The sequence below is a fragment of the Tauraco erythrolophus genome, chromosome 17 (assembly GCF_009769465.1).
Source record: "Tauraco erythrolophus isolate bTauEry1 chromosome 17, bTauEry1.pri, whole genome shotgun sequence".
Classification (NCBI taxonomy): Eukaryota; Metazoa; Chordata; class Aves; order Musophagiformes; family Musophagidae; genus Tauraco; species Tauraco erythrolophus.
Genome location: NC_141481.1, coordinates 17694052 through 17721767, shown reverse-complemented (window position 1 = coordinate 17721767; position 27716 = coordinate 17694052). Strand labels below are relative to the sequence as shown.

Genomic DNA, 27716 nt, shown 5'->3' with positions numbered 1-27716 from the left:
ATTTTCTGGCTTTTGGTACATTTTGTATCATCAGAGAGCGAAACCATCTCAGTCTGTTTTGCGTTCTGTTTCTCGTAGCACGCCCGGTGCTGCACCTGGCTGGCAGCTCTGCTCAGAAGCAAAAAGTTTGTGCAGAAATTTCAATTTCAGTAAACACAGTTCTATTCGTAATAGGTTTATACCATTAATTGGGACCTGTCATACTTGTTAGTGCCCCTCTGAACCATAGCTCTAAAGGAGAGGTGCAGAACACGGAGAGATAAACTGAGGAAGAAGAATTTAATAGCTGCCTTAAGGATTATATCACATAATAGCTACAGTTCACATGAAAAATGTAAAAGGGAATACTTTATCCCTCTTAAAACATTAATATATAATATAAAGGATTGAGTCTTATCCTACAGACCTGCCACACAAACTTTTTGGACTCAGAGCAGATTTCCTGGTGAAAATAAAATAAATCTACAAACCTAGACTGTTTTAGTTATATTTTTAAACTAAAAATCAAACAAAACAAGCAAAAAAAACCTCACAACACAAAATCCTGTATGCACAGGTTTTTTAATGGACTTATTTTGTTCAAATTTTTATGAACTTCATGCCAGCTTTTAGAATAACGCTCTTCCACAGATGTCTGCCCAGGCTAGTAAACAAATATTGCTGCATGTTTTCCCTCCGTTTTTAGAAGCGCTTTGGGTTTCACTCGTGTGCTTTGTTACAGGAGCCCAGATTCTTTGCACAGTGCTGCTGATCAAACCTGGTGCCTGGAGCTGTAGCCTTGCAAGGATCCTCCGAAATCTAGACCTAGAGAAATTCAGTGTGGTTGGGATGAAACACATAAACCTGGAAGCAGACGTTGCCTTTGGACTCCTGTCTTCTGAAGTGAAACAGGTTTGTTAAGAAACTGGCAGATCTGTGGCCACGCTTGGGTTTAGAGTGGGGAAATATGTTAGCTGGTGAATAATCCGTTCCTGAAAAAAAATCCCAAAATTCCCATCCGGGATTTCCGAGTAGTTGTCAGAAGTGAGCTATATAGAGCAATCAGACCTGTACCCTAGCAGGCACAAAGAAAGCTGACATGAGATGGTTGCTTTTATCGCGTGCCATAAAGCAGCAGACCTGGTTTCTCTAAAACAGAAGTTTGGAGGATCTGGGCGATACAGACCTCCCAGGAATCCGTTTCAGCTGCTCTTTTGCAATGCTGACTCTTTAACTGCAAAACAGGTGTCTTCTCTTTCTTCCCCAAGGTCATTCCAGGTAGGGCACATCTAAGGACCATACTGCACCCTCCACACGTGTGCCTCGTTTTCCTTCCATGTGTATAAACCTGGGAGCTGGGAAACATTCATTGCACTGCCAGAGAATATATACCTCTGGAGCCCTGTTACCTTATATTGCATTACATATACAGCTGAATCTCTGCTCCAGGAGCATGTGCTCAAGAGTCTGTAAAAATGACCTGCAAAGAGAGAAAATTGAGTTACTGTCATTTCAAATGTCTAATAGACAATAAAGAGGGTTGTTAAATCTTGGGGTGTTACGGGTTTTTGTTAGCTAAAAATAGATTTATGTTTCTGCTCTTTTACAGCATTAGAAATATTATTTTTTTCCCAACCTGAAATATCCTGAGATGAGTGTAAAGATATTGTGAAAGCAGGAAACGGAAAGCTGAGCATTTTAGAGGAGTTAGATTTTTAATTTCCACCCCCTGCCTTGAAAAAAAAAAAAAAAAATCCTTGCAATTTGATTGCTTTCATGAAGACATTTAGCTAATGAACTTTTACAGGAAACAAGCCTTTATAATCGAGGCCAGGTTGGATGGGGCTTTGAGCATCCTGATCTAGAGGAAAGTGTCCCTGCCCATGGCAGGGGGGTTGGAACTGGATGATCTTTAAGGTCCCTTCCAACCCAAACCATTCTGTGGTATTGCTCTTGGGTTAAGTTGGAAGAGTTTATAGCACTTTGTTGTAGGAATTCTTAATAGAGTCTTCCAGAAGAAGACAGGAACATACCAGGGCAGTGCTCTAACATAACCATCAATCAGGAACAATTAGTACCTTCTGCATGGTAGCAAAGCAATGGAGCACAAGCATTTGATTTTTAAATATTTACAGATCACTGGTAAGAGGGGTATAGTGGCTATTAGAGTTGATGGGGAAGTGCTTTCCGATACAGCTTTTAATCATACAGCTAAATACAAAAATGCTTAGTTAATCATCTGAAACAGAAAATTTAAAATTGGATTTTAAAAAATCCAAATGTCTACCTCAGGAAGTAATGTAGATATATGCAGGGTAAACGTGAAGAGAGGTTGTTTCATGAAAATTTTCTCTTACTTGTTTTTGGAGTTCTCTAACACACTAGAGCAGCTGTTGAGCACTGATTTAGTTTCCTTGAAGAGCTGGTGACTAATGAGTTTAAAAATTACAGACTATTGGGTTTTTATTGGATGGAAATAAAAAACAGGTTTTGAAAGTGAGAAAGCAGAGATAATAGCCTGCCTTTGGCAAGGGGGAATGGACAGTAGGAAATGCTTTCTGCTGCACAGGGGCTCCTTCTCTTTCTTAAAACCCATCTGAAAGTCTTTCAGTCATGGGGGCTGGAAAAGGCTGAGCTCCCAAGATAAGTAGATAGATTTTCAAAAGGCCTCAGCATGCTTCAGGGACTGGGTTATTTTGAAAATCTGACTTGTAAGTGTTACAGTGGCAGCTGGTGGGGGCAGCACTATTTTTCACAGCTGAATTTCATAAAAAGCATTTGAATTGGAGTGATGTTCATTGTCGATCAGTTTCTCAGTTTAGGAGACAAGGGGATACAGTGCTGTTTTTAAAATGAGGTGCTCAATATTGGGAGCAAATTGCTGAAACTTAGCATCTCTTGTTGAAGAACATGGAGCCAGTGTGTCTGACCCTTCTAGAAAGTTTGTCCAGGGCTTTTTATCTCCTCCTTACCTGCAGCCTGATCCAAAATCCACCTCCAAAAATCTCTAGAAAACTCCCATGTGCTCTGCAATGTTCCAGTTTATTGCATCAACGTAGTACTTGATAGCAGATTTGGGTTTTACTGGTAGCAAGACTATCTAGCATCTCCTTCCTCTTTCAAATGTACTGTTTACATGCACGTTGACAAATATCCTCAGCGATATGGTTTCAGATACATGATTGCTTTTTCAACTTAAATACTAACATTCAGCTTCGAAGTAGCTTTTGGCCTTTGGCATACAATAAATAAGGGATTGGTCTGCTGTTTGCTGAGGTTATCTAATCACAGGAGCCATGATAATACTTATCTGAAGTTTAATAATAATTAAAAAAAAAATAAAGGTCAGGTAAATAGAGCTGACATTGCCTTCTTGGCTCCTTGCATGACCTGATTGTGTTCAGACTCTGAGAAGCAATCACTCCCAGAGGGAATTCTGCCTGTGGAGGCTGTGTCTCCTTTCTGCGCTCATCCAGCAGACCCAGTCCTGCAGAGACTGGCAGTTTTGGATGCTAGCTACAAAGTGTGACTTTTACAGTGGGACCTGATCGTTCTGTGGGGAATTACCTGATACGATTGCTTGCAGTAGCAGGTCGCTGGACTCAATAACTTGATGGACTCCCTCCAGCCCTATCTCGTGATTCTAACGCTAGAGGCAGAAGGAGAATTTTGCTGCTGTTTAATCCCGTTAGTCCTCCAGAGCCAGCGCACAGCTGGAACGTCCTCTCGGTGTGCATCAACAAAATTGCTCACTGAATTCAAGTCAGCTGCACATGTGCAGTCTCGCCGCAGCTGCTGGGGTGTCAGCAAGGACACGGTTTGAAGACGGTGCGGAGGCAGGATGCAAATAAAGGCATCGTTTGGCTGGCAGGGTCTGGAGCAGATGTGAGGATCTATCAGAAGGAGAGAGGTCACCTTGGCTCCCCGACATGGTCGGAGCGATTAGAAACAACACCTTTAACCCAAAGTCTCTGGGGAACAACTGAAAGGCAGGAAACAGAGACAAAGGGGTTTGTTATGTAGATCTAAAAGCGCTGTTTAGAAGCTCTGGAACAAAATCGTTTCATTTATTATGGTCTGTTTAGCAGACACTATGTCTTTGAACATTTTTTTTTGCAGATGTTTCTGACATGGATGAACATTGGTATGTTATATCCAGTCCTTTTGAAAGTTTGCACAAAATCCTATCACTGTTTTTCATCTCCCAAAGAGAAGGCCCTTAGAAAAGTGAATTGGATACGTATTTCTTAAACTAACAAAAGTTTGGATGAGGCTTTGGGCAACCTGGTGTAGTGGAGGATTTCCCTGCCCATGGCAGGGGGGTTGGAACTAGATGATCTTTAAGGTCCCTTCCAACCCAAACCATTCTGTGATTCTATGATTTTGTATTATACAGAACTGAATGAATGTCAGAATTTTGCAGCATGCTATCATGGGCTAAAACTCTTCATCCTCATCTAAACAGAGGTCTCTTATCACAGAAGAGCCTGAGAAACTTTCCCGTATATTTTGCGTGTGCAGTCATGCACTGTGACTGGCATCCCAGGGTTTCCTGCACCCTGTATTTCCACGGGGTGGGAGGATTGACAAATATCACCACTTGTATCAAATCCCTTACGTAACTAACCAATTTAAGAACAGGAGGCTTTCTCATGGATCATTTGGCATTTTCAAATACAGGGGAGAATATCAGGATCGAGCCCGTGGTTTTCAATTTCTAGCCTACTTCTTAGAAATGCAGTTTAGGAGGAATGCGAGTGAGAGAAGATTTGGGTCAAAGTCAGTGAATGGTTTCATGTGATAGAAAAGCAAAAGAGGCCTTGAAGTATTTTATCTCCATATTTTTAACTGAAATGATGGGATTTTCTTTTGGAAATGTTTTATCTAGAGAATTGCCATACTCTGGTGCTTTTAGAAGATTAAAAAAAAAAAGAGGAATTTAAACCTTTAGGGGGCTGAATGATGTGATTCGGCTAAATCAAACGGTGCTTTTCCCCCCCTGGTTTTCATTTCCTCAAAAAATGGAAAGAAGTAAATAACTGTGGGTTAGTTCAGCCAGCGAGCTGAAAATGCTGCTGTTTGTTAAGCTGTACAGAACATGCAGCGCTGGCATGGAGCTCCTCTGCGGCACACTTTGTTAGGGTGAAGGGGGCAGGGGGAGGCAGCCGGTGCCTGCTATGGGCACCCTGACCTCATGCTTGGTGGAAACATCTGCAACAAGCCTGGAGTTCCAAGGTTGTGCTTAATTAAAACAGTTGGCAGGGCTGTGAGTGCCCTGGTGCCCCTCGGTAACCTTCTGCCCCAGGCACTTGCTGCCTTTCCCCGTGCTTCTCAGTCATTATGCCTGTCTCCAGCCTACAAATCAGGCTCTTCTCACTGGTGCAGTGGTTGCTAGTTGTCATTACTGCTCATCCTTAGTTAAAATACAGATCCGAGGGTGTTGTGACCCACACGGCTACAAGAGGAACATCTCTGCTCAGGAGTGGTCACAGGCTGAACTGACAACAGCTGGAAAAGAGGCAAAGGTAGAGAAATTTGTCATGGAGCACAATGCGTCAGTGGCAAAACCAGGAGGGCAAACTGTTTTTTTTCAGCCCTCAAGTAGTGCCCTGTTCTGAGCCTCCTTGTTTTAAGCTCGCTATTTCTGTAGTCCTGATCCTAAATAGCGTATGAAATTCTACCACCCTCTGGGAGAAGCTGGGCTCTAGCAGCAGGATGGGTGTGGGGGTCCTTGCTTTCATGAATTAAAAAAGAAAAGTTCTGGTATTTGTAACCCATCATTTTATATCAGACAAAGAATTAAATGTGGCTCCTTATCTCAGAGCATTTATGACCCTGTTGATACTGGTAATGTCCGTTGTTTCCTCCCTATCCATATGTCACACTGGAGATAAAGTGAGAAGGGTATTGCAGAAATCAAAGGTTCAGCAGTAGACAACTAAACTGCAGAGTAGCAATTTGTTTTTGTCCTTACTCCCTGAAAATGAACTCCACCTCCAGTACCTAGTGTGTGCACATACGCAGAACAAGTCACAGCATAAGGCTTTTCTGCCTTAAAAATAGCGTTTTGTTTTCTTTCTTACTGAAAGATTTGTGGAAATTACTGCTAAAGTTGTTTGTGTGTGTAAAAACTACCATTGGCTGCTGTATGACCGTGGGGACTGAAACCACAAGCTGCTATGGCTTAGGCTTAGGGCTTAACTTTTCCTTTAGCTCTGCGTGGACTTAGGGTGGGAACGAGACCTGTTACTGGTGGATGTCACAACAAATGTGGGCTTGGTGGCCATGGTATGGAAGCTCTGCCTGCAGAGACCACTGGGATGTATATTACGGAGAGAAAGCAAGGAATAAAGGCAGATCTGCTTGTTTCAAAGAGGGATAGGTCTAGCCAAAGGAAAGCTGGGATGTATTCAGTGCTCACCAACACTGTTATAACCTGTTCCATCTCCTTTCTTCTCAGGATCCTGCTGGTTTAGAAGCTCATTGTACCTACCTTACCTCAGGCACTGCTCTCGTGCTGTGTCTTCAGAGGCCAAATGCTGTGAAGAAGCTGATAGATTTACTGGGGCCAGAGGATCCTAAACTAGCCCAAGCACTAGATCCACTCCTCTGGAGGGCTCAGTATGGCATCAGCACAGTCCAGAATGGATTTTACGGTATGTTTTTGTAAAAGAAAAGTCCAAATGTTCAGATATGCCAATGGAAAATATATGTTATGTACTGTTACCTCCTGCATTGTCAGTACAGATCCAGCCTTGGCAGGCAATAGAGACCATTATTCCCTAGAAAGCTTTCATTGTTTTCTTGGTGGCTGAACTGAGTATGTCTCAAGCTATGAAATATTCTTCCAGAAGATGTTTTTAAAAAAGATTTCTTCCCAGAACAGCCCTAGATCTGTCTTCCATCAGAACAGATTTCCTTTGATCTCTTCACTGCTTGGTCGTTTTGTACTCTTAGCTTGATTATTTTGTAATTACCCCAAGAACCCATCTGTCTTCTATCTGCTTGAGTCCCCTCCTGGTCACTTTATAATCCTTTGGCCAACTGCAGCCAGTTTGCACAGAGGGACTCCGGGATACTGAGTTCCTGTAAAATCTCAAAACATTAATGACTGGTTAGAGAGAGGTGATCAAAAATTGCTCTCGTTGAGGAAAGCAGGTAAACTCAGCTGGTTTCCATTTGGAGAGGCTCTTGCCAGCTGGCACAGCAGCAGAGACACACCAGCTAGTCAGCATCCTCAGCGTGCTGAACCAGCCACAGCCCATCTGCCAGCAGGGAGGGAACTGGGATGTTGCAGTGTGTGTATATTGGGTGGGATGGAGGATAGCTGAGAGTGTGGGTGAAGGATGGGAGAATGGGAAGTACTGCTGGAGATAGAGGCCTGTAGAGAACCCAGGGTGCTGCTGGAGGGGGCCTGGGCTATTGCCACAAGGAGGGAAGGATGTTGTTCAAAAATTCATAAGGAATTAAGCATCATTAGTTCATTGCCCATGAATAATGTTTTTCCTCAGTGTGGTACTGATTGTGCTATGTGTAGTTAAAGGAATATAAAAATAATAAAAGCAATAGTTTCTGTAAACACAGGTGAGCTAGCAGGCACTGTATGCCTTCAGGTTCCAGAAGAACTCTCCTGTCAAGATCCATAGGATTATTTGTCTCTTCCTATTGTATTCTGTGCTGTCAAATCACTCCATCTCCATCTTTTTGTCCGTATCAAGTGGTCTTTTGAGAACTGGTAGGGAATGAAGTAGCCACCATGTACAGCTTGGAGAAGAGAATCAACCCCTTAATGTAGAACCTTTTTTTTTTATCAGATATGATCGTAATCTTTAGGACCAAGACTAAACCAAGAGAGATCTCTCACCATGATCACTCACAGGATCTCATTCATGGGACTGACTGCGGAGCAGGATCTACCTACACAAAAGAAATGGTCAGGGCCCTTCAGCCAGTACTTTTCCACTATCAGCCCCTGCTTCTTTTGCTCTTGAGATTAATGGATTGTGTATCCAGGTTCCCTTGGGAGTGAGAACTCCTTAGTGATGGTTAAGAACAGGTGATGGTTAAGAACAGGTTTTTCATACCCAAAACTTACGATAGCCATGCTACAGTCAGAGCACCCCTAGCATCACTCAGTTAAAGACTAGTTTACATTAGCAAGAGAGGCTGAGCCTCATCCTGTCTTTCTTTCACGGAGCGCTCTCTGTGTTAGAGAAACCCCCGGATGTCTGCTTAGGGATTCCCTTCAGATCCCTGCTTCCTTCCAGGCCTGGGCTGAGCACGGAGCTGAACGAGCTGGCCACCACCTGCCCTCTGAGGCCAGACTGTGCCTTGTGTTGGAGCCAGCTATAGGGCTGGCTCACAAAGCCATCCTTGCACACCTTCGAGGAAAATGGCTGCAGCTGTAGCTGAAGTACTCACTGACTCTGACTCCAGAGTCTGATCCAGCTGCTGTGCCAGGGAGGCGCCTGTCCGTAGGAAAGGAGTGTTCATAATCCCTTGCAGCTCCAAGAGCTTTTCTCCTCCAACAGGGTGAAACATTTACCTCCAAGTTAAGCAGGAAGAGCGTAATCATTTGGGGGACTGTGGAAGACAGTCTTCCTTTCTGAGGAGGGAATACTAAGCTTTGCCAGTTCTGCTCCAGGTGGGAAGATCTCAAGTTAATGCCATTTTGCTGAAGTAGAGCAAACTCTAGCTGTGTGTTTCCTCCCAAAATGACTGAGGAAATTCAAGTAAGATGAATCATAGAATCACAGAATGGTTTGGGTTGGAAGGGACCTTAAAGATCATCTAGTTCCAACTCCCCTGCCATGGGCAGGGACACCCTCCACTACACCAGGTTGCCCAAAGCCTCATCCAACCTGGCCTTGAACACTTCCAGGGATGGAAGACCAGGTTCCAGTGATACCGTTGAACTGAGTAATGCAGTTTTAATGCTCTGAGGCTCAGTTGCAGAGGTAAACCTGCACTCCTGTCGTTTCTGGGTCTCTGTCAGTATAGTCATTGTATAGTGCTTTTTCTTGAACCCAGAGAGACATGCATCTTACACAGTCTTATACCTTGAGTAAAACGCTCGCTTTGGAAGCATTTGTGTCCTCTGTAATGGCATCAATAATTTCAACAAGGAAGATTTGACATAGAGGTACGTACAGGATCCAGCACGACCTACACGCTGGTGACTTACGTAATCTTGGGATTGTAAACTACTGCGTTAAGGGCTCTGGCTATACAATACCTAGAATTATGAAGTTCAAACAGGGCTGAGTGCTCTGAGAGCAGTAAGACATGATTCTTTGAATGGGTAGCCTGCAAAGGTGGTAATATTTCAGAGGGTATTTGCGTTTTGTGTATTTGTATCCCAGGAGCATGGATCTGTGCCAGCACATTGACAATCTATCTGAACTCCAGTTATATAGAAATAGCTTCTCCTTCTCTAACATTTTCCACCCACAAATCTCAAAACATTCTGACTAATTCTTTATAACACTGTTGCTTTATAGGAAAATATTCAGATGCTAAGCCTGAAAGGACCTCTCAAGTCACCGAGTTCAGTTAATTCTCTCTCAGACAACCCCATCGTGTATTCCCTTTCATAAGCATCCACCCCAATTAGATGGTTGTTACAGAACTTCTCTGCTCTGATAGCTAGAAATCATCTTATGTTTTCAAACTCAAATACAGTCATATCCAGTTTGTATCCATTGGTTCTTGTGCCAATACCTGTACCTTAATTTTAAGTAGTTCTTTTTTCTTCTCTGACCTTTTCTACCCTGATGTGTTTACCAGAAATCGGGTTCCTTCTCAGCTTTGTGTCGTGTTGGGTCAAACAAGCCAAGGTCTTTCAGTTTTAACTCTTCAGATGATTCTCCATTCCTTCTGTGATCCTCACGTTGTTTCTCTGTACCTGTTCCAGTCTCAATTTATCTTTTTTAACTGCAAGTGAATAGAAAAATATACCACTCTCAGCAATGTTTCACACTAATTCTGATTTCTGTTATAAATCAGAGCCCCCAGCATATCTGGGACTTGCATTATTGTTACTAAGCACATTTGTTTTACTAACTAGTAGCTCCTTCCCATTCAGTAAGACCAGCCTGATGTGATCCAGAAGGAAGGGAACAACAATACAGGGCTGGAGCTGGTATTGAAGAGTTTCACAGGCTCCTTAACACAATTCCCTTGACGACACTGTTAGGAAATAGAAGAAGTCTTGTTTACGTGAAGAACAAGCTGGGCCATAATAGGACGGAATCAAAATACCAAGAAGGCAATGGAACTGTTCTAAATATAATGGTTCTAAATGTTTGCTATTACTGTACAGAACAGCTGGCCTTTAAAGCAATTACTTCAGTAAGTTGCACATCATCCATCTCGGAGAAAGATGAGTGTGAGTCTAAAGAATGTTTAATTCATGGCCTGAGAGAATCTTCTCGTTGCGTTTATTTCTCAGGCTCCACATCCTATCAAACAGCTGTCCGGGATATGAAGCTGTTTTTCCCAGAAGGGCTGTGCTGCGCCCAGTGTCAGACTTTAGAGGAGGAAGAGGTAAGATTCTGCCCTTTCCTGCGAAGTATCCTGCTGTGTCAGAGCAGTGGCTTTGGCCCTGCTCTCCCATGACTTCTTTCCTATTATGCTTTAGATTAATGCTTTTTTCCGCTGTGTTTCACCAGCTGCTGAGTTTTCCTTCTCCCGTGGATGTTCCTACCACGATGTGCTAACTTTGTGTTGACCCAGACAGCCTCGGTGGAGAAGTTCTTTTTCAGTTATGTTTGTTGAGCAACCTGTGCTGTAAATTCAGGAGGGCTCAGGGCTCATACTTTAGAAACAAAGTTCTCGGAGTCAACTTTGCTTTGGAAGCAGGTCACAGGGAGTGACAGCAACATCACTGATGGTTGCTAAGACACAGTTGGCCCAGAGGCTGTTTTTTTTTTTTACCATATCTTTTTTCACGTAGCGTTCAGGAATGGAGATGAAGTGAGACCACTGATATTGTAACTCGCTGGTTGCTAAATGCCTCCCACAGAGTCTGTATACACCCACACACTCACAGCGTGGAGCACTGTCCTATTTGTGTGACAAGGGTGTTGTCCCTTGTGCCCTGTCCACCCTTTTCATTGCTGGTCCACAATGAAAAGGGTGGAGCTGTCTGGTGTAAGACATCTCATGCTATAAAGTCCCAGCGCTGTTTACAGAGCTGCTGGGTGTCTGCATCCTTTCCTGCCCTCAGACAGAGGCATAAGGACTCGGACTCGTGGCTTGGCTTGCGTTGTAGGCTGTGCCCAGAAGCCTACCAGTACTGGTGTGGCCCACTCCTGCTCATCTGGCCCTTCATGCTATGTAGCTTCTGGTTCAAACCACTCTAATTTGCCAATGGCTAAAATGGAATAATGAGTCTTTACTGTTCGACTGGTTTTGTATGTCGTTTCCACGCTGATCATGTTGATCTCAAATGAAATGATTGGGTGATGCCCAACAAAGGGATGGAAATTTTTGAGCTTTGCTAAGTCCACATGGCACAGAGGTGACCCAGCTGAGTTTAGCCCAAGGAGATTAACTCTGGAACTGGGAGCAGCTGGCCACATCTGTAGTATGATTCGCTAACATAGGTACTCTCCCTCTGCAACTCAGTCCAGAGCATCATGACTGTGTTGTGCTGGGAGACAGAGATGTGCCAGTTCATTGAGAGATAGAAGGGAACTGCTACGCACCAGTGTGGCACTGGATAAATATGTCAGACACTCACAGTCCTTGAGTGTCTGGCCTTGAAAAGCTCGGAGCAGAGACCTTAGAAAAGATGTCTGGATCCAGGACCTTTAAAAAGATGACAAGATGCCAGACTGAATTAAGCCCAAATAAAAAAAGAATGCGTGCAAAATGTTCTTGTACCTCTAGAGAAGCAGGTGTTTTCTAGGCTGGCAATTACAGAAGAACACAACACCAACAAAAGCTTCACAGCTTGCCTGAATCAATACTTAGGAAGCGTTACCCTTGCTGATTAGGTAACGGTGTTCACATGACTTGCTTCTCTCTCCCTCCCTTCCCTCCTGCAGATCTACAACCTGAAACGTGACCCCATAGTCAGTGTGGGAATCAACAAGCAGCGCAAGATCATAAAACGTGAAGCAGGAGGGCGGCTCGATTTCTTGGGCACTGAGCAACCATGCGGTCTTGGTAAGGAAATGCGTAACTCTTGTTATAGGTTGAGAGTCTTATTGATTAATTGGACAGCAAGACAAACCATCTGGTGGCAGCAAGATTTGGTATTGATGTCCTTTCAAAAGGGAGAGACAACTCTGAGCTGCAAAGAACAGCTCCAGTGGAGTCCAGCCATTTAACTGTTTGCCTGCCAGGCCTTTCTATTGCTGGTGCTTTCATGGGTTTAAATGTGGGGCTGTTCAGAAGTGCCGACCTTGTCACCAGCAGAAGAACACGCTGTCAACACAGCTTGTGTAAGCAACAGTGCACATTGCTGAACTCTTACAATGAGTTTCAGCACCAACTTGGCCGTGATGGTTTGCATATCTATTCAAAGCCTGCCGCAGGAGAGGCCAAGACACTGTAGGGGTGGGCGATGGTGGGATGGTTTGTTCTGTGAGTAGATAAATAACAATTTATGCAGGGAGTGTTTTCGGCAGTGTGGACATCTAACTCTCAGAAACGGGACAGAGACCTCCTTAAGTTCCCACTAGCTGCTGAGCAGCCGCCAGCTCAAAATGACTTCCAGTTATCACTGGTCTAACTTTGATTTGAAGGCGAAGCTTCAGCAAGCCTGTCCGTTCCCTCAGATGCCTACACTTTCTCTGGGCCTTTTCTGTTGGTTTTGCTTGATAGGCACGTATGCAACACAGGCTGCGATGCAGCACCATTTATGTCAGGAGATGTGGCTAACACGTAGGGACGCTTCCATGTTGGGATATTGTGGATTGATCCCAAGCCCGTATAAACGAGCAGCGACCAGGTAAAGCATCCCTGTGGTGTTCACTGGGGAGCAGAGTTGTTTGGAACCAGGTCACTCTCATTCCTGTAGCTTGAGTTCTGATGTGACGGGCAAGCAGGAGGGTGGGCAGCTGAGAAAATGTTCCTGTTCTACACCCAGTTGCTGCAGTTGTTAATCCCAGCAGTAAAACCACAAGATTGTTGTGGACTGGCAGATAAAAATGCTACAGAATTAGAGACTATCACATCCCACCTTAAACCCTTACTGATACAGGACTTTTGGGCACTGACCCCATACCAGCAGGTGCATGAGACAGCACGTGTAGAAGTGCAAGGAGGATGGTGGCAAGTCAAGGCCTTTGCCTTACTGATGGCATAGCTGCTCGGCAGGCACCGAGTCACTTTTGTGTAGGGGGGCTCTGAAGGAGGATTTTCCCCAAGGTAACTGTCAAGGAATTCTTGCCACTGTCTTATGTTGGCTTTGGGCTATGCCTTACACATGCTTTGTGATCGTTACAAAGATCACAAATCCTCAGGCAAGCTCCTTTTCTTACATTGCACACTAACGCATCGCAGAGGGACTGCGTGAAGGTTTAAGGCTTAACTGGTGGCTGCAGTGAGGGGTGAGGCCTGTCTCACGACGTTACTGACATCTCCAAGCCATTGTGTGAGTCCTGAAGCAAGAGACTGGCAATTGTGTGTATGTAACAGCACCTTCCTGAGATGACCAGGCCCTTCTGCATGTAGCTGTCTGACCTTGTCTGGGTAGCTGCAGAGATGTGATCGCATCCTTGGGCTTCCTGTGGGCTATGTCAGCTCAAGCTGTGTTCAGAGCACAGAGCTGCAGTGAGAGGAGACTTGCAGGAGTTCCCGGTCCAAAGTGTAGAATCACAGATATCCTGTGTTGCTATTGCTGACAGGCAGGGTATTTCCCCCACTAATGAACTGCACGATGGGAAGGGACCAGGCCCGTGGCACAGGTCTGCTGTGACTGAAGCACTTCTTGATTTTTAGAAGAGATTGCAGAAAATAAAATTAAAAAGAAATAGCTTATTGTGGAAAGAGCACAAGTATTCTGCAAGCTTTGCACAGCCCAGTGTTGGGAGCAAATCTCAAAATACGTGCCCCTGATTTCCTGCTGCGTGAGGATCTGTTTGCTTTGAAGATGCCTAAGCAGAGTAAAAAGGAAACCAGTGTACAGCCCTGATGTGTTTATGTCTCAGAAAATGTATTTCAAAGAGTTACTGTCCTGGAAAAGCAAGTACACGTGATCTCTGAACTGTCAGGCACAATATAGTAAGGGCCTCCAGCAAACCAGACACATCATTCACTTTTTGGTCTCATCTTGAACACTAGAGGTAGCTCTTGCACACCGAGAAACCTCTCCTTTTGGCAAATAATTATCACAAAGCTGCTGCCTAATGGGCAGGGGGATTTATCATCAGGAAAATATGAGATACATTAAGTCTTATGTATGCTGATCAGAATTACATTTTGGATTATAAAAGCAGCTGGATTAACAGATTTCTGTGCTTGGAAGAAATTAAATGGAATAGTGTCTCCTGTGGCAAACCAGCAGCTGTCCTTGTCTGACTCCTGAAATGGGGTCACTACGGCTGTCGTGTGATCTGCAGATACATACACGCAGGCATAGGGCAGTTTGACAGTTCAGGGTGAGCAGTCGTGCTGTGAACGTCCCAAACGATGTAACAATGGCTGAGTGCCTCTGATCTTCCGGTTACGGGTCTGTGGCAGGGAAGAATTACTTAGAGGACCAGCAGTCGAGGGGGGTAGATATAAAATAAGCATCTGTTGTGTTTTGGTCTTTTCCCATCAGATCGGCCGTTGCTTGATAACCTCTGCCAAACCACTTGCCTCGTATTGCCTGGGATAATCCTTCGGGGTTCGGAGCGCCCGCCCTATGTCGAACTGCTTGATCAGCTTGTTGGCAAAGATTTCACGGTGACTGGAGTACGCCTCACGGTCCTGGACGCACCGCAAGCTCACTGCATCTCTGAGGCACTAAGCAGAGCGAAGTGCAGTGTTGCAGCAAAGGTATGAAACAGCTGGAGTCGTGCTTTGCGTCTTTTGCACGAAGGAAGAGCCTTTTAATGCCCCACTGTGCTAAGGTGTCCGGGCTAGCTCTGAGCAAACTTGCTTTGGTAGCAGTGTTAGCACAGCACTGCACCTGAGCTCTGATGCCCTGGTAAGGAATGTGGGCAACGTGCCTCGCTGGCCAGTCCCCACCTTGTGTTCCCGTACCTCCCCTTGCCTTGGCATCAGGATGTGTGAACGTTTCCTTAATGTGAACAGCCCATCCTCCTTCAACATTTTATTCCATTTGCCCACCAGTGCGCAGTTGCTGTTATTATGTATGTTCTCCTGCTGTACCCTGTCTTGTTTTCCAGGTAAATACAGTTTTCTATTTCCCTTTCTCTAATTGCAGCCCATTAATCCTCTTCTACGACACTAAATAACCCTTCCACCTTTTGGACTGTGCCCTGGAGTTCTGGGCAGAGATTTCATTTTGCTTCTCGTGTAGTTGGTGCTGACAGCTCAAGCAGCAGGTCCAGTGTGGGGTTTGAGCAACTGCTCACGGGGCTTAAGCATGAGATGTGCTCCTGGGGTGAGCAGACACATTGCTTTACACCAGCAGAGCATCTGGCCCAAACTGTTTTTCCCTTTGCACTTGCTGTAGAAGCCCACTGTTTCAGGAATGTTACTAGGGCAAAGCTAAGGTAGAATATGCAATAAAGTGCTGTCAGGAGTGCGGGGTAAACAAGGAGGGGAAACTAGTTATACTGGAAGTAGCAACCAACAAAGGGCTGTCAGACACACAGCAGTCCCTCTGAAAAAATACAGACAAACGTTTGTGCTTCCAACCTTTCAGTTAAGAGTCTTGGGTGTTATCTGTAAGAAGAACAGGTAAGATCTTTTCAGGTCGTTATTTTTTAAACTGACAGCATCCCTTTGAAGTACATCTGTATAGAATAGCAATTACATCTAGCATCCAATTAGTCTAAGCACTACTTTCTTCTCCTGTGGCTCCCTGAGGATGCCATCCCTCTGCACACAGGGACATGCACAGCTCTCTAGGAAGGACAAAGTGAATCAGCGTGTGGGAAGGAGAGCCATGGCAGCGGCACTGCTCTCCTGGCGATGGAAACGCTTCCTCCTGTCAGAGATGAATTACTCTGGGCAGAGCTGGCGTGTTTCCAGAGGGTCTGGCACTGCTGAGCCAAAGGTGAACGTTACAGCATTTGCTTTCCCTTGCCAGAAGGGAGATGGGCTCCTTCAAGTAATAAGTGTTTCTGCTACAATGTCTCAATGTTTGCAGTTATCTCCGTATTCCTGCTTCCAGCAGACTTAGTGACTGAATAACACACCTAAGCAACCTGCTTATGTTCACTCTGAGAAGGGAACAGGAATAATAGTATACCATAGGAGTGGGATAACTAACAGTTCAGACATGACACTCTTTCCATTTCAAAGAGCCTGTTGCTTTGTGACTTTCATCCCCTCACGCAGCGCCCAAGCGGTTATCTGTGCTGTCAGCAGCTCATCAGCGAGGCTTACAGACTTATTCAAGTGGATAGCAACACCCAGGCTCTGCTCTTCCCTCTCTTGCAGTGTTCCCTCTTAATGGATGGCTTGTGCCTGGTGCTAGCAGCGCAGCGAGACAACGCGGTCCTTTGCTTCGACTCCCTGCTGGACAGGTGAGTGAGGACAGTAGTGCTTCAACAGCACCATCTCAGCCCCCTGCTAGAGAGCTTGTGGTCTGACTTTCTTCTCTGTAATTCACTTCCCGTTCAGACTCTGATGAGGTTAGGTGCCGTTCAAAGGCAACTCCTTCTTCCTAAGTTCATGGGTCAATACCTCAGGGTGTTCCCCAGTTTCAGAGTCCTATGTCCGATACTCAGCACCTTAAACACTGAGTTGTGTTGTTTGTTAAGGACTTGGAGTGTCTGCGAGGCTCGGCAGCATGATTCCACAAGGACGGGGAATTTTCTGAAACAAGGGCTCACGTTGGGAGTAGACCTGCCGAATCAATAAAATTCCTAGGAGAAATATCTTAGCAGATTCTGTGTTTGCTATGAAAAAAAATACTTAAACGCCAGAGAGCAAAATCAAAAATCGGCCTCTTAAATAAATCACCAGAAATGCTGGGTAGAGTGTTTATAAGTCTGTAAAACAAACAGGAACCTCTCTACAGGGACTGATTAGTGAAATAGAATGATTATCAGGCCAGTTAACCCACTGTCCCCCAGAGGGAAGGTTTCCTTGCACAGGGGCTGGTATTTGGCAATGAGATGTGTAGTTCATGCACGAGGTTTCCTCTGGGAAAGGAAGCCAAGAGAGTCTCTTTTCTGACACGTTCGGTGTAGAGCAGTTCGGCAGCCACACCGATAAGGCTGTCGTGACTTTGGCTGTACCATCTGGAGGGCTTCCAGATAACGCTGTCAATGGGACAGGAATAAGGAATTCAAGGATGCTGGAGTTTGCAAGCATCAAGGGGATCAAATCTGAACAGTCGAGTCGGTAAACACGTTGGAGTTCTCATGCTTTGATGAAATGTTACGGTGCTCAGTCACAAGGCCACAGCTGGGAAGAACAGTTGGAAGGAATTTCATCAGTAACTTTTCAGAAGTGTTTTTAGGCTAATGACAACATTTAGACATCGCTCCCATTCATTTAAAATCACACCCTTGGGGCCCACCTCCCAAACCTTTCACCCAGCGAGATACAGTGCTAAGGGGAAGCAAAGGGCAAGTTCCCCAAGACCTTTCCAGTGAGTTTCCTTCCACTCTTTCCCTGGTTCACAGGAAAAAAGTGAGCTGTCAGGAACCCCAGACACCACTGCTTCAGGGAGTTCTGGGAGAGGGGATGTGAGCGGAGCTGACAGCCAATACAGGATCCCCCACCTCTTTATTTTTCCTAGATTTCATAGATTTCTAGGTTGGAAAAGACCTTAGAGATCATCGAGTCCAACCGTCCCTAATCCCCATTAAACCATATCGCTAAGTAGATCATCCACCCTATTCTTAAACACATCCAGGGATGGGGACTCAACCACCTCCCTGGGCAGCCTATTCCAGTGGCTGACAACCCTTTCAGAGAAGAAATACTTCCTAACATCCAACCTGAACCTCCCCTGACTGAGCTTATACCCATTTCCTCTTGTTCTATCACCCAACACTAATGTAAAGAGCCCTTCCCCTACCTCCCCACCATCTTTTCTCAAGTATTTGTAGGTTTTTGCTGATGGGAGTCACAGTGCTTCTCTCTTCTGTAGGCTTAACTCGATATGTTTTTAAGGTTGCCAGTCTCGAGGCAGCACCTGCAGAGCAAACCTCACTGCTGTTCAGTGGGTTCAAGGGGCTGAGAAGGGAACGGGGAGGAATAGGTGTGGACTCTGCTAGTCTCAGCTGTGTCTCACCCCTCAGCCTGCTCTGTGCCAGTGTGTCTGCCTGTACAAAGGATACACACAAAGCACGTGTGCAGAAGCGATAGCTGTTCGAGGCACTCCCAAACGGCACCATCCACTCTGCCTCTTACCCCGGTGCCAGAACTAGTAGTCATCATGCACCAGTTTAAAACCAGCTCGTCAAAAAAACACATAATTTGCCTTCATGATCAATGATGCTTATGGAGGGGAGAGGCAGGAAGGTGTGCCCACGGATGGGCAGGAGGGGAGGCAGTGGTCCTCGGGCAGATCAGCTTTAGCCAGCAGTAAACTCAAAGGCTTATTGTATCATAAGCCACTGTGCTGTTTAAAAGCAACTTTGCAAATATCTTTGGAACCCAGCCTGACTTTACTAGTGTCTCATAAGGACACTTCATGCTGAGACGTCTTCAGTGCCTAGTTTATAAACATTTCAGAATAACATCTGAGGTTAATTACACTCGTGACTCCATCAGTAGGAGCCACGTGACCTTTCTAGTACCGAGTATGCTGTCACTGTGTTTTTATTTTGCTCTGAAGTGCCACGGCCCAGGATTCCGATACCTGCACAGGTTCTGGCCTGCGTTTCAGCTGCATTGCTGAAGCACCACGGCGGAAGAGATTATTTTACAGCCCCGGGAGCTGATTCGCAGCTGAGCCACATTACTTAGGCTTTGTGCCACGGGGAGGAACGTTGCCATCTGTATGGAAGCCTGGGATATGATGTCAGAGATGGGCTGTGATAAGAAGGAGGAATCAGGTGTTGAGAGGAACAATGCAGGCTCTGCTGGTATAACTGCTTGCAGTTCAGAGCCTATTAAAGCTCTCCTAAGCCAGCTCTAGCAGTGGCACATCGAGGAGAGATACTCAGTCACTGGAGGGTGTGCTGTGCAGAGCAGTTGCCTTAAAGATGGACACAGACCCTCATAACTGGGCAGTGGTTATTGTTCAGCAGCCACAGTGCCTGCTCTGTCCATTCTCTGGACAATCTATGAAGGCATTATTTCTGCACCAAAAGGCAGGAGGAACCGAGAAGGGGACAAAATTTACGCAGGTAGGGGCACAAAAAGCAGCCCGTGAGCTTGACTGACTGCAAAGAGTGGAGCCAGAGCAGGAATCTGGAAGGATCTGGGAGGGTGCCAAGGGCACCTTATAGGGCAGAGTGAAGTAAGTGTTTGGAAGAGGTGAGGGGAAGCTGAAGCACAGCCTAAGAGCAGTGGGGATGGGGGGAGAGCCCAGAGCTAAGGAAGTGACACAGTCCTGTCCACGGACAAGGGAAAATAACACGAGACTTACCTTTCTTGTTCTGTCAGCATCTGGTTGCCTGGATCTCCAGTATAAAGCATTTGAATTTTCCCTGTCATAACTTGTTTTTACCACCAGATTTCCTAGCCTCAGGGTGGCAGAGGGAAGAATTTACAAGTAGATTTGAAGCAACTCCTGGGAGAAAGGCATGATCCGCTTTTTACGCATGACAAACTGGGTCTAGCTGCCTTAATAGGAGACACTGATTTAATGGTGATTACTCCTCTATGGTTACTTGAGCTTTTAAAAAGTATGTTCAGATGCACATAAGGTCATTAGGACCCAACTATATTTAGGAACTCACCTAGTTAACATTGGACTGGACTCGGTAAGCAGCGTTGGACTAAAGCACGCCGAAAACCCGGCTGCGTCGGAAGGAAATCGGAGCGTAGACTGGGCCTTGTACCTTCCTTGCTTTAGACAACGTAGTGCAATCAGAACAAAAGTCAAGTGCTAAGGAACTTAGCTGGATGTTTTTCTCTCTGATGAAACATTCTTACCGAGTGTTAATTGCTGTTAGCAGGGAGTGATGTTATCCCTATAGGAAGCTCATCTCCGGGAGCTTTGGAGGGAAAGGAGGTGTAGAAATCAAAAAATGAACACGCAAGATGTAAAATTTTGGAGCCGTTGAAAACCACTGAACGGAAAACTGTTGCCAAGCACAATACCTGGATATGGGGGCAGGGAGCAGGGAGTGGTTTCCAAAGCCTCTGGAGAGTTTTCAAGCCCAAGACTCTGAGCATAGACTTAGTTTAAAAGACAGCTTTGAAATTTGTACCTTGCCTTTGAATTTCTCTTGAATGTGTCTTGTGGTCAACTCATGTGTGGCTTGAGGTGGAGCAGAGCAAAACAAGGACCGGTGAAGCAGACTGTGCTGCTGACAGCAGCTTAGAAAGTCCAGGGTTTTGGGTGAAACACACAGATTATCTACACATCGAGAAAAAGACCCTTGCACTGAGCCAACAATCTACATTTATATGTGTTTCCCACTGCCCCAGAGACCCCATTATGCAACAGGTCATTACTGTTTGTTTGAAGGCTTATATTTTAAGAATCCAAATCCAGTTATACAAAGCTTTGTAAAACCCAGGATTTATCTGGGTAAAGAAGTTCAGTAACAGATGCACATGGCCAGAGCTGCTGGCACAGAGCATAGTCCTCCTCAAAGCTAGGTCATCTGCAGCCTCTGACAGCTTAGATGGCAAAGTAACACTGGCTTCTATTTTTCTTTACCCCCAGTGTCTGTTGGCAGAAGCAGTCAGACCTGGACACTGCGCAGCATCTCCTTTATCCCCAAAATGAGAAACAGGCAAGTAGAGAAGTTTACGGTACGGATATGTGACCTTTGTGCCCCTGTGATGAATCAAACTTGTTGAAATTGATTGAATTTTAGAAGAAAATTTCAATTTGTATGAGACAGAGGTGGGTGCCTCATGACAGCCCCAAGCCTTGGGTTATACTCAGAGCCCAGCACATGGTAGAAGGTGGGACAAAACCGCTGTCAGACTGTCTTCCACATTACAGCAGTGGCACCATTTTGAATCAAAATATCAGGAGACTCATAAAGATTCAATATTTTCCATAGATGTCAGTTACTTTTTATGAAGAATCAACACTTAGTAAGATGTCTGTGATCCTTGTCAAAAATAAGTGATGGGAAACGTTCATTCAGCCCTACTGCCAAGCTGGTGCACATCCTAAGTTCGGGAAGTTTTGTTTCAGAAGCCCAAACCCAATTGGAAGAGGAGAAATGAAGCCATTAGCCATTTTAGGGATGGGCTAGCTGAATATTTTCTCAGCAGTTTGTCTCAAGAAAGGAAACACTAAGCTCCAGACACGTGGGCAGCTAATGGGAATAAACTGCATAAATACCTTGCTGTAATCATCAAAGTTTAGTACAAAACAAGCGAGAGATTTGGATAGGGCCTGAAGAGTTAGGCCTAGGAGGTGTAAAACAATTGGGGAGAATGAGAAATGGTAGCAAGTGGACAAGCCTCTCCTCCGGATCCCTTCTGCTTCCCAAGAAAACCCAGCAGGAGAGCGAGGTGTGTTCGCAACCTCGTATAACACAGCAGAGCTGCTGCCTTCAGTACCAGTGCTCCAAGGATTGAGCCTTAAAAGACCCAGAGCCCTCTTTGAAGTCTGCATTCCTGCTTTTAGCACGGACGAAACTCCCCGAAACTCCCCCAAAGTCGCACAGCTGCTGTTTTCAGCAGCTTTCCCTAAGGCACAGTAAAATTCTCCCGGGCGTAGCTGGGATGGCGCGCTGCGGTGCCAGGGAAGCTCTGCCTGCGCAGCTCCGCGATAGCTGCAGGGCTGTCACAGCCCAGCGCGCTGCTGCCAGGGTGCCAGGCTGTTGCCAAGTAATGTGACAGGGCAGCGAGTCCAGGCTGTCCTCTGATTTGCTTTGAAAAGGACGTTCCGTGTCTCTGGCTGACATAAAATCCCTTCTGCTTCACGGCTGTGGGGAATCAGCCTATCAGAAAGAGGCTTATAGCACTTTCTGTGATAGATAGGAGAAAAAGCAAATATGCTCAGCCCTTCTCCCTGCTCCTGGCAGCCTGGGCTACTGAATCCAATCCCTCCGGCACCGATGGGAGCGGGGGCTACTCACAGCCATTCAGAATTTAGACCACGGGTCTAGTCCTGGGGCAGCGGTGGGTGCAGCGCTGTGCATCGTGGGTTGCAAGAAGCACAGCTGCAAGTAATGTTTGTTTTCAACTGAGCCTTTTGCTCCAAAGTTCAGGGTGGGTTTAGAAATCCCAGAGCAAGATCTGAGGAGCAAGCTCACCAGGGAATGACTGTACCTCAAAGGATGTCCCTAGAAGCGATGTTCGATCCTCTGATCTCTTGCTAATGAGTTTATGGAATGTCAGCCAGGCTTTCCAGGTCAAAGCTAATGAGCAACAACATGATATCAGGCAAAGTTCAGGAGGGTTAAACGAACATGGATTTCAAATCCTCGTGATCTGAGCAGAGCTGCAGCGTTTACTGGTGGAGTCGAGCCATGGAAGTGAAAAGGAATTTCACTCTTGCTCCCTCTGTGATTTGGGACTAGGCAATAGGATGATAAATCAGCTTTCTAAATGTGGCCTATTTCAGTGCTGACATCCGTCTGGGGTAGTTGTCCTGTCCCCTTCTGCAGGCACTGGGAGAAGCAAGCGTTTCTACAGTGCTTTTCACCTGCCCTGTTTGAAACATCTGCCTCAGGAGCAGATGAATTCATGCTTTGGAAGTTCCTTATTCCCACGCAGTGACCCCGCAGATGCCTGCTCTCCATGCAGGCTTATCTGGGACACCAGCAGACCGGCTCACATCTGGAAGTGACAGAGCCATGTTTTGTTGGTGCCACCATTAGGGCCTGTTGAACTTCCCGTGGACCTCTATGAGACCATTCCCCATGTCCCTGCGTGTGGTCCATACCCAAGCTGGAACCCCCGCAGCCATGAGTGAGCTGTCAGGGACCACTATGCTCAGCCTCAGAACTGGGATGTCCTGTAGCTGAACAGTTTCTCCTGACGTGCAGTTCTGCGGCGTGGCTGGGATGAGGCCGGGGTGGCCGTCCCGCAGTGACAACGCAGTACGCCGTTGACCTGCCACCGCTAGCGGGTCAGCGCAGGGAGACGGCTCTCTGCACAGCTGTTCCGCAGCAGGAGCCCGCGGACGTGCAGTCGAGCCTCCACTGGCAGCCAGCGCTAATCCCGGAGCCCCACCGCTGTTGCCAGCAGTCGCAATGGCTGCTCCAGCGTCTCCCTCCCTGCAGAGATGGCTGAAACCTGGGACCAAAGCAAAGCGACACAGGGAAAACATCCCAGCAGCTCTTGGCGGGATCCTTAGCCCCTCAGCAGCAGGCAGAAGGGCTGGAGTCCTATTAAAGAGACCTAAAAACACATGAGGAGAGGCAGCAGAGTGCTGGCAGGAGGAGGGCCCCGAGGGCTGTGTGGGGTGGATGTCAGCACAGCAGGTACGATGCTTTAGGGGAACGTGGTGTTCATTAGCACAGTCAGAATTACAGACTGGTCCTGCAGCCCTTGGCGCTAAGCTGGTGTCCCCATCTGTGGAGCAGCCACGCCAGAAGAGCTGCCCAGGAGTGAGGTTTGGGAAGGAAAGGCAGAGCAGCCGGGGGAGAGAGTCAGATTTCCCACTCTGCACTTTGCACATTGTTGATTTTCTCAGTTCCTTGAAAACGTGACTCTTGAGAAGGGCCAAACAGCGGTTACAACGAGCAGACATTTCCCTGCTGTGGGACCAGCTCATAGCCACCTCTGTGCTGGGATTAGTTCGACCCAGTAAACATCCTCACCGCGCAGCCTGCCTGCAGCACGCACGAGAACCAAGCTCTGCAAAGAAGTTTCTCTGCGATGCGCAGCAATCATAGCTCTCCCCAACCCCTTCCTTCTTTTCTCCCCAGGCTGAAGAGCTGCTCTGTCGCCTTTTCGACTCCCTGACATCTGAGAGCATCCACCGAATTGAATCCCAGGATTGCTAGCCAAGATGGTCAAGGCCCCCTGGCAGCCCATGGGTGGACACCACTGTGGGTATCCGTGCAGATGGACACACAGAGGACTCCCAGCCTCTAAGAGCACTGATATTTGTTTGTCATTAAACCATAAAGTCTGAAGTATGGTATTAGCATCAATAAGATAAATGAGAGTGGTGGGAGGAAGGATCAGTGCCCAAGAACAAATCTTTCTGAACCATAGCTGTGGTTTCTAGCGGAATGCATTCAGAGACAATCTGCTTGTGTTCATGGAGTAAGGTTTGGAGCATTCCTCTGGCTGGGAAAAACTCAGACAGTAAAGTAAATGCGGGGACAGCAGGGACAGGGGTTTGCTGCTGCTGTTCTCTCAGGTGCTTGTGGACTCCATCTTCCCCAGGCCCAAAAGACATTATGGACAGACTCCATCTTCTGCTCCTACTGTGTTCTTTGAACCAGAGACAGAACCACAGTAAATAAAATGGAAATAGTCTGAGGGAAGGTTGGATCCCTGGAGAGTTCAGTACACCAGGTAGAGCCGTTGAATAAGATTAAAAGCCGGACAGCTTAATGTTCACTCGCCTCTCCTCCAGCAGCTCTGTCACCAACCGTCTCTGCCCACCCCTGGCTCGCTGCCCTCCCGTGGGCACACAACCCTGCCTCTTCTTCCTCCTTCTGCAGCAGCCGCTGATCCTAGCACCATTCCTGCTCAGCAGAGTCCTTTCTGCGAGCTCTCCGCTGAGGAAGCTGGCATTAACGTAAAGGTCCTCAGTCTTCCTGGGACCCACTGGGCGAATTCAGCTCCTTTGGGGAAAACTCTTAGCCCAGGAGGCCTCGTGTTCTTATCTGCCCTGGTAAGGCAAAGACTGAGCCATGTGTGTGCCTCCAGTTCCGGACATCCCGGACACAGCAAGAACAGTCCCTGTGCCTTCTCTCTGGGGTGTTAAGGCAGAGCGGCGTGCAGCTGGCTGGCCAGCCCACCTCCGGGTGCTGCTGGCAGGGTGAACCCCTTCTGTGCACAGCCTTTCCCTCCGTGAGAGCCTGGTATGAGTCGTCCTCCTCCTCAGCTCACACCAACTGTGAGAATTCAACACCTCTCAGATCTCTGTCCCTTTTCAAACTAGACTGAAAGCGTCCAGTAAGTCCAAAAGGTGTTCCAGGTCTGGCCCTGCAAATTCTGCTTCCTCAGCCGGTCTTGCCTCAGTCTCTTCCCTTCTCTAAGCCCTGAAACAGCAACAAAAGGTTGTCACGGTCAGCTGGGTGAGTGGAGACACGGAGAGAGGACCTGCCCCGACCTTGCACAGCAGTCTGGTGTCAGAACTTGGAAGTACACTCCAAACCTCCGCTGCCCGGCACCGTTCTGCCTGGACAGGCTGTTTGGGCTTTACGATGGGACCGAACGTCTCCTGAAGAGAAGCTCCAGAAAGACGTGCCCACGAGGGAAGCAGGCAGCTGCCCCGGTCCCCTGGGAGGACAGGGTCTCAGGAGTCAGCGGGACAGAAAAGCCTGCTCTGCTCCTGCAGCTAAGTAGGCCATTTCCTGCACTCCAGGCGCATTTCTGTCATGCTTGTAAGCCATGTACGGCTTTGAAACAAATGGAAATTAAAAGGATCCACCCCCAGCACTCGGGGAATTTGATCTGAAAAAGGAGCGTGTTGGAATAAAACGCAGCCAGAGAGCAGCTGAAAGACCAGGGCTGCGGAGCTGCGTGCAGGAAGGGGGCACGCGGGGACAGCAGCAGCCCTGCACCCAACCAGCGTGGTGGCACGTGGGCCACCAGCGCCGTGTCCGGCTGGCCTGGGCCCTCGGACCTGTGAAAAACGGGATGGTGGGGAGCTGGGCGTCGGGAGCTGATGCTTTGGTGGCTGGCAGCAGTCAGCCTGGGGAGGTGATGTCCTGCTTGGACACCCCTGGCCCGGCCGGGCGTGCCGGCAGGCAGGAGCTCGATGAGCTTCGCGGCAGGAATTGAGACCATCGCTCTTAATGCGCCACGTAGTAACTCAGGGCCTGGCACAAAGGCACCCCGTACCACATCCCCTTCCAGACAGCCCCGCCGCTGAGGCTTGTTCTTTGGGAGCCTCCATCCACACGCAGAGACCCGTGCCTCAGTTTCCCCTCTGAGACAGAGCTGACAGCTCTGCTGCATCCCCCCAGCACACCAGCAACATCACAAAAACAGGGCAGCACCCAGATAGTTTTGCCCAAGAGGCTGCTGCAGCGTCTTCCGTTCCTATTTTAAAGCCCAGCTTAATTAGCCTCAGCGTAACAAACTGGCACGCCCTGCACGGAGCAGGGGAAAGCAGCATCCTCTGATATTTCCAAAATGCCACCATTCCATAAATAACCTCGCCAGCCTTTCCTCCCAGAGCACCCCACTCCTCTCCGGAGAGCTGACAACCAGGAGCGCCATGGACCCTGCAGAAATCAATCCCGTCACCCCGGCTCCGGCTCCGGCTCCGTCCGAGGGAGCCGTGGCTCACACGCAGCTTTTCCCCCCCACAAGGCAGCCGGGATTAGCTAATCAGGGCTGAGGAGCAAATTAATGATTGCTGGAACCAGGAGAAAGGCAGATTTGATCGGAGATTGCCGGCTTTGCAGCTGGCTCCGACTTGCAAACAATTCATTTAGATTATGAAAGCAAGAAATTGAGTACAAAACCCCCTAGATTGTTTGCTTCCTAGAGAAAGAAAAGAAAAGAAATAGAATTTAGATTAAAAATTATGCAGAATAGTATTAATTCCCCACCCTCTCGTGCCTCCCCTCTTGCTGGAAAAGCAGAGCTAATCAGAATTTAGCATTGTGCTGCTGCCAGTGTCAGGGCTGCCTCAATGGAGGAGAGATAAAATACAGGAGGTGGCATTTGGTGTTAACTCCTTAGGGTCCTGCGATAAGAAAGATGGTGCCTGGTGCCCAGCTCCCATTTTCCTGCCTTGCTCCGACCCGATCATCACCTCCCTTCCCTAGGCAAGTGCCTCGGGGTGCAGAGCAGCTCCCCGTCGCGTGCCCCAGCACCGCCGGGTGCCGGATTTATTCACCGCGCCGAGGACTCGGTGGCTCTCGCGTGAGCTCTTCGCTCCGCCTCGGAGCGAACGGGTGTCCCGAGGGATGGAGAGGTGCTGGGTGCTCTTCCCTGCAGCAGAGAGCCACGCTCACCTCGTAGCTTTCTAGCTCAGTGTTCCCCTTTGTGCCAAGGACAAATTTAACTAATTATTCACATGTGGAGGAGCTGGGCTGGCAGCCGATCCGCTCCCCTGCTCCGCTGGGAAGCTGCAAGGGCAGCTCATCCCCAGGGAGCTCGCTCCGGCTCTGCCTCTCTCCCGGCTCAGGGTGGGTGTCCCTGTGCCGGGAGAGGTGGGTGACATCTCTCTGCCACCCTTTCAGCCACCAGCACAGACTCAGCAGCTGCTCCGAGGTTTCACAAGCTGGCCAAACGGACCCTTCCGCCCTCCCTGAACTAAAATGACAAGGAAAAACCCCAAATAAAATTAATCACCTCAAAGGAAAATTTGTGGCTATTTCACTTTGGCGACCCCCTCATCAGCCTCACTTCTGCTCTATTAAGCAGATTGGAAAATG

The 27716-nt window shown here is 47.4% G+C and overlaps 1 protein-coding gene across 1 annotated transcript in view; it reads left to right on the top strand.

Annotated features, from left to right (window-relative positions):
• DNAAF8 (dynein axonemal assembly factor 8) overlaps positions 1 to 24239 on the top strand; it is an 86919-nt gene extending 62680 nt beyond the window's left edge. The window contains exons 25-32 of the mRNA XM_086622180.1: positions 722 to 891; positions 6440 to 6635; positions 10430 to 10524; positions 12030 to 12150; positions 14753 to 14970; positions 16546 to 16631; positions 20903 to 20972; positions 24075 to 24239. Of these exons, the coding sequence (XP_086478306.1) occupies positions 722 to 891; positions 6440 to 6635; positions 10430 to 10524; positions 12030 to 12150; positions 14753 to 14970; positions 16546 to 16631; positions 20903 to 20972; positions 24075 to 24152 (1034 nt within the window). The 3' untranslated portion in view covers positions 24153 to 24239. The remainder of the gene's footprint in view (positions 1 to 721; positions 892 to 6439; positions 6636 to 10429; positions 10525 to 12029; positions 12151 to 14752; positions 14971 to 16545; positions 16632 to 20902; positions 20973 to 24074) is intronic.
• The last annotated feature ends 3477 nt before the right edge of the window (positions 24240 to 27716 follow it).